A 12,141-nucleotide genomic window follows, 5' to 3' on the forward strand; every position below is an offset into this window, starting at 1 on the left:
TTGCATTTTTGAAGATTGATGATCAAAGCACTTGTGTATATGGAGGTTAATCGATAGTACATACAACACTGCCACAGTGCAGTCAAGACATTGCAGCAGTGAAAAAAAATTCAGAGCACTTATCAAACAAGGACATGTATGCAAACAGCAACACAACACACATGGAGATGAGATGCAGTGCAACAATGCCCTTGTAGCCTACAATGTGTGGTTACTCAATATTTAGAAGCAACGGCACTACCACTAGGGCAACTAGAAGTGTGTTGTGCACGGGTGACGAGTTGACCGTAGTAGCAGCAGAAGGCACAGGCTGTGAATTTGCGGGGCGATCAGCTGTTGCGACAACAATGAACTGTAGACTGCCTAGGTTGAAGGGAACACAGTACGTTGGTCTGTTGGCTCTTCACTGATGTTGCGTAAGGGCCTATAATTGGTGCAGAAAGCATGTGGCCATCCATGGCTCAATCACAGTTGTAAGGTTGTGGGTGCCGACATTGCTCTTAAATTTTGCAAGAATGCGGGCATGGCCAACTTGGTCGTCTGCAGTTTCACTTTTCTGTCACCACCAAAGAACACTGCCACTGGTGGAATTTTTTGGTAGGCTTAACATCTTTTAAAAGCACCTTAAAATAACATTGCCAATAATTTGTCATCAAATTGACAAAACACAAAGAACAGACCAGCTTAGCTAGCCTCCCCATTTTGCAAACAGAATAGCAACTCACTTTGAAGAAAATGGGCCCACATTGTCATCATGATTACTGAGGGCATGCAAAGCGTGGAATGCCAGATTGGGAGCAGTACTGGGGCACTCCTGACAATCGTCTCATGGTAGACATTGTCTTATAACACATGCTAGGCATGTATATATGCTACATGTTTTTAATGTGAGAAAAACTGCAAAGCTGGCCGGCAGCATATCGCAGCACCTTCGCCATCGGCGTCTGTCAAGCAAGGACTGGTTACGTAAATATTATTGCGTCGATGCTACCGAATAGGGCGGGCACAGAGGCGCCGCTCGCCGGTTCGCGAACTGGCCGTTGCCAAGACGCCGACGTGAATTGGATATTTCGAGCGTCTGCACAGCACGGATTTCACGGCGGTCTGCCACCACAGCTGCACCACTCGTTTCAAGCATACAGCACGAACTGAGGCCTCATGGCGTTCTGCCACCACAGCTGCGCCATTCGTTTCAAGCACAGTACTTGAACCACACATTCAGCGCTGAACCGTGGGCGGTCGACGCAGTCACATTTTTATGACTTGTAGAGAGCAGCATATCTCTCGACGTCCGTTATGCAAAGGCGGACGCGGTTCGCTGAACTGCACTGCCGAGGTGCTACGCCACTTCGACATTTCAATCGTCACCACCTCCGCATTGTGAAGGAACACGGATCACACAACGCAGGTTCTGTATTGCCAGAGCTCACCGAGGCCAAAGCCGCAGTGCCACACAAGCACTACTCACGGCTTTCCGCCAAGTAACACAGAACCTACAACCAATACACAAGCAACGCAAGCACAATCACACACGCAATGTTGAACAACGCGCGGTGGGCGCGGGCCAGAGAACGATCACCACAGAACACCCATACAAACTCGATCACGCCGAGAACGAACACGCCATCCCATGCCGTCGTCACTTGGCGCCACCATCGCGCCTTCTCAAAAGTCCCTAAATGATCGTGTCCCTAGGTGCCTAGGATCTGGTCACGTGAGGGATTTTTGTACGACATTTAGACGCACGCCAAGAGCGCGGGTACACGGAGGAGTGTTAGATATATAAGGCGCGTCTGTGTAGCTCTCTGCAAATGCGTTTGTGGCGCAATTGGTTAAACGCTCGCCGATCTATCGTCGCGGACCGAGAGGTCGTGGGTTCGATTCCCAAATTTTGCATGCTTGTGGAACTTTTTCTTCTGGTTTCTTTCTTTGTATTATGTTCGTGTACATTGTAAGAACGTCATTCCGTATTTCCGTATGACGTATTTCCGTGACGGAAATACGTCAGTGAAGTCTTGGTGGACCCCGGCATAAAACACTTTCGTGTTAAAATACATAATTCTAAGCTCGCTGTATCAAAAATGTAAAAATCATGTAATTTTCATCAGTAAGAAGTGTAACAGGACCTAAATCAAAACTGCGCTTTTATCAGACACCGGAGCCAAATATCTTAGCGCCTTCTTTTAAATACCAGAAAAAATTGTAATCTCGATTTCCAGTGCTTTCCTAATGAGAGCGTTTTTCAAGTGTTTCAAGCGATCACAAGGGCAGCCTGAAGCTAACGCTTACTCTTAAAGGGACGCTAAAGGCAAATACTAAGTCAAGCTAAAGTGATGTATTAGTGCACGAGTATCTCTAAAGCGTCAATATTATCGCGAGCAGAGCCTTAGTAATAGAGAAATTGAGGTAAATGCAGGACACGATTAGCGACTCCCCCGGGACATTCAAGTACTCGCCCGATGACGAAGGCACTCCTCATTTAAATTCTGGCACTAGTACTGAACCACTTGTTATAAAAACATCATTGTACCGTATTATAAGAAGAAAGAAAATACTAATACACCAGTTTAATTATACTGGTTTCGTGTTTCGTGTTCGCTCGACTCTGCGCCGCCCGCACTTTTGCGGTTTCAGTTTTTCTGTTATCGTGTAGTGTTGCGCTTGTTTTTTTGGCTCGCAAACCTCGCACTAACTGCAAGTAGCAGAGAATTCCATGCGACGTCGCGGAATGCCCGGACGGTCTACGCCACTTTACCAAAATCAGCTGCAGCGCGCACCGTACCGCCATCTGTCGGGCGCCGTTACACTCACCAACGGCAGAAAATGGCGTATGCAACGTCACCACTCCTCGGTTGGCGTGGCGGGTGATTTGAATTGCAATAAAGGTATTCGGACCCTTCAGATCCAATTTTCTCGTAAACTAAGTTTTTTCTTTACACGAGACAAGCGTTTTAAGGTTTCTGGAAAGGTATTTAAACAGTCCTTGTCGACTTAGTATTTGCCTTTAGTGTCCCTTTAAATGGAAGCTGCAGGTCAAAAGGATGCATCTCTGAAATAGTTCTCAAGTGTCTATTTCAATAATTGTGCTCTGAAATTTCAAGTTTTCAATGTACACCAGGAAAGTTTCTGCTGAAAACGACTGGAAAAATGCACTTACGACACGATTATAGTGATGCTCGAACTCCAGCCTACCGACAATGCAGTCGCCGGCCGCTGTCGAAGTCATTTTTGAGTAAAAGATAAACTCAGCATTCGGTGCCGTACCCCGATATTTAATATTCAAAGACATGAAACGGACGGTTTTTTTTTGCGACATCGCCTTTACGTCCCTCTTCTCCACAATATGGGACTTCTCATTTTCCTTTTAACAGCGGAGCTGTTTAAGCCGGGCGAAATGTATCAACCGCGAAGAAAATGTGGGCCGATCCTGGCAGTAGTGCAGAAAGGGTCCAAGCGCAATGGCACATATCCATGTGAACTAGCGAAGCTGAGCCTGGACAAGTCTAGCTAAGCATGGTTGGGACTACTTAAGCTTAGTCAGTCATCGATAGCAAATCGATAGCCAATCAATAGCTAATCGATAATCGATCAATAATAAATAAATTCCGGAAAATGCTGGGGATGACTTGGTAGTGCTTAGCCTAGCCCAAAAGCCAGGACTAGCTAGGCGCCCATCAGCTCCGGTGTCTCTTTAGCATTGCACTTCCAGTGCAAACTACGCTATTTTTTTGGTTAGATTTTGCGATATTGACTGCCTTTTAAGTTTTGTACAAGGTACAAAGCGAAATTATCTTATCATAATTGGAACGTTCGCACTCTTCCAAACTATGTAGATTACAATTACTTATTCACGTTTTCAACATCTGAAATATATGAGGATATAGATTTTAACGTAGAATATAAAAATTTCGAGCAGCTTATATCTTATATCTTATAAAGTTATATCTTATGTTTATAAAGTTATATCTTAGGTTATATGAATAAATTGGTAAAAAGAAAGGAAGGAAGGGGGGGGGGGGGCTGTCGTTGCGTACTCGGCGTCCCGTCCCCTTAGAGCAAGGACACTGGTACACAGGGCAAGGAATCTTCGCAATATTTTCTTCTGGATGGGGTGCTGTAACTTTGCGATGGCAGCTGAAGAGCAATGCGCATGCGGTTATGTGAAAGTGCGAAGCCTAAACTGCAGTAATAGCACTTGTTAGGGCCAACAAAGGAATTCGCCTTCCGCAAACTATAGGGGGGGGGCATTTTCTGAGGCATTATATATGGTAGCAAGGACAGTGTACCAGTCTTGTTGACATTGTTGCATTTGATATCTTGCCTCTCTCTAGCTCAACGCCAGAAGAAAATCTTGGAGCTTGAAGAGCGTGGATAATGTCTCGCAGACACGATGGGGTTTGGTGAAATGCTTTCGAGTACAGAGCTTTCTGTTACGTTGGCAGTCTACTGCAAAAGACACGTATTGGGCGTTGCTGGCTTGAATGAGTCTAAAATGTTGTAGGCTTGTAAGGCGCCTTTGTATGTGCTCTCAAAAGCCTTTTCTTTCTTTTTCTTGGGCTGTAGACATTTTTACGGCGAGCGTAGTAGAGATATGGGCCAATAGTGTCCTTGTGTGGAGAGGGGCCCCAACTCTAGATGCATTGCTTATTAAAACACTTGCTGATACTCAATTTGAACAAGTTCGGCGGCTAAGTATATAGACATGACAGCGTTGACTGACTTTCAGTTAAATTCAGAATGCTCAGGGTCCACGCAAAGGCAGGTAGCGTCGTCGCATTCCAAACAAGCAATTCTGAGTGGCATAGTCATATACACTTTGTTTTGGAAACTATAGGTAAATGTCACGTGGCAAGAACGGTGTCTTATTGGTTCACCGGAGGGCGCTTCGACCAGGCTACGCCATCTTCCTCCAACCCCCCTTGCCGACCTGCCCTTTACGCTCCCGGGTCGCGTATAGACAGAGACAGAGAGAGAGAGAGAGAGAGAGAGAGAGAGAGAGAGAGAGAGAGAGAGAGAGGATAACCATACTCCTTTATAAGTACTGCTTCAGCAGATGACCAGAACACCGATTCAAGCGTGACTTCAGGCAGGCGTGCAGAACGGCAGCACAAAGCTGGCTGAAATGGAGTCACGTGACCTGTTCAGATGCATGACGGAAGGCTTTTGCGCAAAAGTCTAAATGACGAAGAGAGACTCCTGTCTGGCTGTCGAATCTTCGTTCTCTAGCTTGTGCGCAGAAGGCTATACCGTCATGGATATTGCTACCAACTCTCCCAAACCAGTACCCTATTTAGATCGACTGCTCAAGCAATGCTTGTACAAGGTGTGGTTTGTCAATATGCGCTCCCGAGCCACGATATAGCACGCAAAAGTAGCCAGGAATGAGCGAACGAAGCAGTAGACAAATTAAAACAAACCGAAAGCGCATGCTTTCAAGAGCAGTGGTATATGCATGTCTGTATAAGGAAGAGGTGTGTGTTACATAAGCATGACTCACGTGGGGAAGGCCTGCATGGCGGCTTGCACTGCCTTCTCGACCTCGCGGGAGCCGCTGTTGGGCAGGCGCGAATAGACGGCGCCCGTGGACGGGTCCACATTCTCGATGGTCTCGGCCACCGACTCGAACTTGCCGTTGATGAAGTTCTCCAGGATGAGCATCCTGCGCAGGGGTTGCGACAAGCTGGCTCGCGCCGGGCTGCTGGACCGCTCGCGCGCGCAGCCATTCATGGCCACGAACCGCGGCAGCATGACCAGGGCACACAGCACCGAACGCTGCCCCGAATTTCTCGAAGATGGCTGCTCTATACGCCCACGAAAGGGCTTAGCGCCGTCGCGAGGAACGCCTGGTTAACGGGTAAACAGCGAACGGCGAGGATTATAAGATATACGTCCCGATAGCCGACGCAGGCGTCGGGCAGGCGGCCTTGTTCCTCGCCAGTACTCGCCACTCCTTTTCCGCGCCTAGTATCTGTCTGTTTCTAAGGGGTGGAGGAAACAACGTCTGCGGTGCCGACCGTTGTCAGTAGCCTGTTTCCTCCCGTGGCTGCATGCCACCACGGGAGTAAACAGGCTACAAACAGAGGCACCATTTGTAATAAGAGCTCTTATTACAAATGAGTCGAGCCAGGAAGTACACTAGTCTGAAAGGATAACCTAACCTAGCTCGATGGCCAATTAGCGCCTGCTCACCCCCACGGCCGGCCGGGAAAGAAAAAAACGAAGGCGAAGAAATCGTTTGTTGGGACGATGTTTTAAACCGAAGAATGGTTCGGGGCATTCTTTCGTATACCCCGTGTATACTTAACGTGCAGCCACCTCAACACACGTAGGGTACTTCGTTGATGACTAATGAGAGCGTGCATGGTTTTTGTGACTTTGCGTCGCTCGGAAGCAGAACACATGATCCGATATGTCCTTCGCTAGTTGCCTGCACGCATTTATCCAACGATATAGTCCTGGTGTGCTACTATATACTTCTAATCGCAGAAGTTGGGAAGTTGGGAACTGCGGTGGAACCCGGGCTAATCAGGGTCCGAAGTTATGAAGTTTTTACCAGGCGGGAAAGTTTAGCCTCTGCCCAGCGTTTTGTCCATGCCTGTTGTGCTGCAGGAGTTTTGAATGCACCGTCAACATAGTGGCGAATGATGATGCTGGCTGGTTTGCACATATATTCGCAGCTTGCCGCATTGGGTTATGCTGTTACTGGGAAGTAGAACGCTCTTCAATGGGACATTTAGGTTTAATATCTGTCCTTAATTGGGCGTTAGACGGCTGGATAAGGTATCGGCATTTATGGGGAGTTCTCCAGCTGCTTGAAAGGGCACTTTCGTTTCTTTGCCACTGAAAAGCTGGGGCAAGCGACATCGTCGAGTCGAGTCTCAGAAACCACCATTGATGCTATTTCTTAATTTATAACTGACACCCGCAGAAACTTTCAGTTCTTGACGCGATGTTTCTGAAGGGCAGTGAATCAGTAAATACTTAGATGAGTAGAAATAAAGCTCGCGGAAAGATTGACAGGCTGCCTGCGAAAGCGCTTTGTAAGTGAAGCGAAGTCAGCTGACGGGTATGGTCATCCAACTACAGCTTGTAATGAGGACATGCGAATGGAAACTTCGCTTAACGCCGTCACTCGATACTTTGCAGCCGCGGTAAGCAGATAATTGGCAAAATAACAATTGCATCAGCTCGCTCTAGCTATGAGAATTCGTTTTACGAGGAAACATGCAATCTACCGACAATCGGTTGCTCGATTTAATGATTGTCCATTTAAGGGATTCTGTATTTACCCGACCGACTGCCTGCCAGCGTCAACATGTGACAAAGTGTCGGACGGCTATTCGCGGTGCGATTGCTATAGCCACCGATTGCGTCATTATATTAATTTGATCAGTCGATTGCATCATCGATTGCATCATCACAAGCATCGCAGCTGTTCATCTCAGACTGACGTCGTTTGCCTTTTTTTTTTTGCAGTGACCAAAGCGGCAGCGCGGCTAAACTCAGTCCACGACTTCTCGTGCACCTCATACGTATATGGCACATCACTGCGTATATACTACACTGCAGACGACATAGCTTCACAGCCACTAACTTGTCCGAAAATCCCACCGCAGCGCAAGCGAGGGGAATAGATACGAAACAGTTCAACGCATTCATAAACAGAGCCTATGACACTGTGCTATACGAAACCGAGAAAGCCTTGCACGCAGGGCGCGGTTGATCAGCGCTTTCGCAGGCTGACTTCCATGGCTGACCATCTCGCCGATGCCTAGTTAGCTGAAGGGAACTCAATAGCCACTACAAGGCTGTATGAGTTTCGTGCCACCAAAGCATAGACTTCACGTCGGTCTATAAAACGCGTCACTAAGGATGGGAAACAAAGAAACCAGCTCATTCGCGTGCACAGGGGCGCGGACAGCCCAGCTGCATCGGCGTTGTGGAATCTCGGGCCTGTGGTCGCGCGGCACCCTGCGTGGCGAACCCTGCATTTCTAGGCCACTCTAGCCCTGTGAGGCACTCACTCGTCGGTTTTCATGGCCGCGTCTGCAGCTGGCGTCCGCACTGCACCAGAGTCCGGTAGCCCTGGGCCTGCGGATGCGTGCTGGACTGCGTTCTCCGCCGTCTTGCCCCTCGCGCTACCGCCGCTCCGCGAGCACTGCGGACGAAAACGAAGAAGTAAGCCCGCGATTGTGCATGTCGCCCGCACCAACATCGACAACAACAACACTGTTGCCACATAAGTGGGAAGCCACAGAACGTGGTAACGGTGTACCTATGTAAACGATGTTGGAACAGACAAGGTTTAATAAAATGGAAAGAGATACATTGCGAGGGCAGTCGGAGCGCGCGCCCACACAAGCACACCGCATCGTTCCACACAACTGCTGATGATGATAGGTTCGGAAGCGCCACCTAACGGTAACACGTAATCAAACATATGCACAAAGCCAATTGCTTACAAGTAATCTTTGTTTTGGCCGTACCGTACGCCCAGAACATATCATGAATGCTGTATCATCATAAAAGGCTTGCGCACCTGCAAAATACACGGAATTAGCAAAGCTAGCGCGAATTGTCGCGGCCGCCATGTTGGGAGCCTTAATGACTGCTTCCACAACTCTGTCAAAGATTAGCTAATCGGACTAAAGAGCAAGTTTGTTACTTGTAAATGGCGGCTGCGATATTCTGGGCGACGAAGGCCAATGACAAACGCATTTGCATGGCTGAAGAAAAAGAGAACCGAAAACAACTTCGTTCTCGTTTCCGAACTGATAAACTGAGACACTGAGTTAATTCAGAGAGATAGTGTGACAGGCACGGTATTTCAATGAAAGTAAAGGTGTCAGCTGAGCTGAGCGTCAATATTATTGTCGCCATGAGAGGAGGAGGAGAAGGATCATCATCATCATCATCATCATCATCATCATCATCATCATCATCATCATCATCAGCAGCAGCAGCAGCAGCAGCAGCAGCAGCAGCAGCAGCAGCAGCAGCGGCAGCGGTGGCGGCGGCAGCGGCGGCATCATCATCAGCAGCAGCGGCGGCAGGGCGGCAGCGGCGGCAGCGGCGGCAGCGGCGGCAGCAGCAGCAGCAGCAGCAGGAGGAGGGGAGGAGGAGGAGGAGGATATTTTTGTGTCCACTGCCGGGCGATCTCCAATTACCCCTGTCTTGCGCTAGCTGACTCTAACTTGCGCCTGTAAATTTCCTAATTTCATCACCCCACCTAGTTTTCCGCCATCCTAGACTGTCTTCCCTTCCCTTGGCACCCATTCTGTAACTCTAATGGTCCACCATTTATACCCTCCTCATGACATGGCCTGTTCAGCTCCATTTTTCTCTTTAATGTCTACTAGAATATCGGCTATCTATCTCCGTTTGCTTTCTGATCCACACTGCTTTCTTCTTGTCTCTGATAGCAGACTTTAATTGCGTATAAGGTGGCACCTCCTGTTCGCTCTTGGGGACATTGGTTGCAGACGTTGAATGTGCTGGGATACATGCAATTCAGGCACTGTACGCCCCATGCAGTGCATTTCCCCCTGGTACTTGAAGACGGATACACTATGGTTGGAACTTGGAGTGCATCCGGCAGGCATTGACAAATCCTGACTGGAAGCTTACCACTGTCATTGAAAAGAAAAGTGTACAGTCATTGCGTTCTACCGGTGATAAAATATGGGGCGAAAACTTGACGGTTAACAGAGAAGCTCGAGAACAAATTAAGGACCGCACGAAGAGTGATGGAACGAAAAATGTTAGGCCTAACGTTAAGAGACCGGAAGAGAGCGACGTGGATCAGAATGAAAACGGGGATAGCCGATATTCTAATTGACAATAAGAGAAAAAACGGAGCTGGGCAGGCCATGTAATGCGTAAGATGGATAACCGGTGGACCATTAGAGTTACAGAATGGATACCAAGAGAAGGGAAACACAGTCGAGGACGACAGAAAACCAGGTGCATGGGGTGATGAAGTTAAGAAATTTGCAGGTGGAAATTGGAATCAGCTAGCGCAAGACAGGGGTAATTGGAGATCGCAGGGAGAGGCCTTCGTCTTACAGTGGACATATATAGGCTGATGATGATGATGACAATAGGTAAAAAAAAATATTGCTAACTTCTTCTTGGGCTAACCTTCGAACACAATAGTGACGTGACGGACACCGTAAAACCGCACACGTACTATCGGGCCAAAGTGAAATCAAACCAGGAGAGGAGATGTCAAGTTGGAAAAGCAAAATCGAAAGATTGTGTTGAGGTATAGGACATACATCTTATAGTGTGCAAAATTTCGACGTTGGTCACAAAGCATATCGGCAAGAAAAATATTTACGTTCTTATATAAATTTCATCAACACCGTTATCGTTTTTAATGCTGTATTCGTGCTTCAACAGCCTTGCTCGCGTTTGATGTGCCCATGATAATACGCTGAACAGCACAAAACATGTAGTACTTTGTCCTTCCATGCACGACTGAGTGTTTTTATGCTCCACATGCCCCTCCAGTATGCGGCTGATATGACCGGTTAGGAAGAGAGAGAGAAAGAAAGCGAAAGAAAGACAAGGAGGTTAGCCAGTGTAAGTACCGGCTGGCTACCCTGTGCTGGGGAAGGGGTTAAAGGGAATAAAAGGTGATAGAAGAAACAAATAAAAAATGAAGTAAGAAAAATTTGCACAATAACGCGACCCTACGCTCTACAACCTTCAAAGTCGGTCGCACAATTCACAAGCCTAGGGATCTTTAACGTGCACCTAAATCTAAGTACAGGGGTGTTTTCGCATTTCGCCCCCATCGAACCGGTTTGGAAACCATACCCAAAAGTCTACAGCTTAACATATTGTGTTGTCTCACTCTCTCGGCCATTTTGCTGTTGGCATTGTTTCAGCTATATGGTTATTACTGATGGCAGCCTTGGTAATAAGCAGTGAGTGACTTGTCGATTTCTTTCTTTTTAGGAACGAAAGACTGAGGGTGTGATCCAGCTTGAGTTTATTATCCCCTGCACGTATTGATTCTGACGTACCCAAAATAGGTGCTCCGTATAATTTGACTAGGCGCGTTCTGAATTTCCAATTAGCAGCGGCCAGAATGTTTGACTTTCAAAACAGCATAACGTGGGCAGCACTGTATGGCCAAGAGCCTCTGAAGGAGTGAAATGTCCGAACGTCATTATTGTACATTCTATACGTCTATTATCTGTTTACAAGTGTACACTGAACTAACCGGGTGTTACGGTACAGATTAAGCAGTGAGCCAACAGAGCACGTCAGCGCCGCAGCTAAAAGATGATGGCTGCGGCTTCACCAAATCGCCGAGTTCTGGGGAACAGCAACAAAGCTGGTGCGATGTAGCACTCTTGACGGCGTGGTGCGAACTCAGTGTATTGACCTAAAGGGTTGGATGAAACACGATGATACCGGCGCACACGATCATCCTTCGGAAACTGTTTAGCAGGCCGCGAGCATGCTGGAGCAAACGCGAAATGGAAACAGTCGGTGCGCTCAACTCACCTGAGGACTAGCCGCACTGCCTCTGCGAGCGTGGAGAAGACGGGACGCTGCGGTACGTCGGCCAGGCGTAATCTTATCTGCAGGCCAATTTTACGCGTCTCGTGTGAGGACTGTCATCGCTCGAAGGCGGTTTTACGGCCAGGACCGAGCGTGTTGTCTGCCGGTGCAATTAAGCAACTACCCTTGGACTGAAAGAACGGGCTACAGTGGGACCCGAGGTTGTTCTTCAGATCTGTGCAGCGCACAGCGGGCAGTGCAGTGGAACCGGCAGTGAGCTTATCGAGTGGCGATTCGTGAGGCGATCGAACACCGGAAACTGCGGGACAGCGGGCTTCACTGATTGTGCTCAGGGCGCTGAAGAGATATTCTTGTGACGGTTGAAAATGAAATTGTGTCCGTGCAGAAGAGTACTGACGCTCTTTTTCAGGGCACTTCAACTGCTCTGCACCAGGGTAGAGGAAGCAAAAGCAATCACCTGCTGTCTGTAAGCACCACAGTACTACATCACGGTGTAAGAAGTGACTACAGGTCGCGCATGAAGCTGAGGGGGAGGGGAGGGGGGGGGGCGAAAGCGAGACGGCAGCGCAGAGCGCATCTGCTTTCGAGAACTCGAGCCTCTGGGAT

General features: G+C 48.2%; 1 protein-coding gene across 3 annotated transcripts in view; it reads right to left on the bottom strand.

The window, feature by feature from the left end:
• LOC119450269 (2-aminomuconic semialdehyde dehydrogenase) overlaps positions 1-11,629 on the bottom strand; it is a 58,397-nt gene extending 46,768 nt beyond the window's left edge. Inside the window, exons 1-3 of one of the 3 annotated variants that reach the window (XM_049665757.1) lie at positions 11,518-11,629; positions 8,025-8,158; positions 5,498-5,659 (exon numbers count right to left, since the gene is read on the bottom strand). In XM_049665757.1, the coding sequence (XP_049521714.1) occupies positions 5,498-5,659; positions 8,025-8,038 (176 nt within the window). In that variant the 5' untranslated portion in view covers positions 8,039-8,158; positions 11,518-11,629. The remainder of the gene's footprint in view (positions 1-5,497; positions 5,660-8,024; positions 8,159-11,517) is intronic. The other 2 variants (XM_049665758.1, XM_037713681.2) reach the window with 2 other exon arrangements.
• Between the last annotated feature and the right edge of the window lie 512 nt (positions 11,630-12,141).

The sequence above is a fragment of the Dermacentor silvarum genome, chromosome 4 (genome assembly GCF_013339745.2).
Source record: "Dermacentor silvarum isolate Dsil-2018 chromosome 4, BIME_Dsil_1.4, whole genome shotgun sequence".
Lineage (NCBI taxonomy): Eukaryota > Metazoa > Arthropoda > Arachnida > Ixodida > Ixodidae > Dermacentor > Dermacentor silvarum.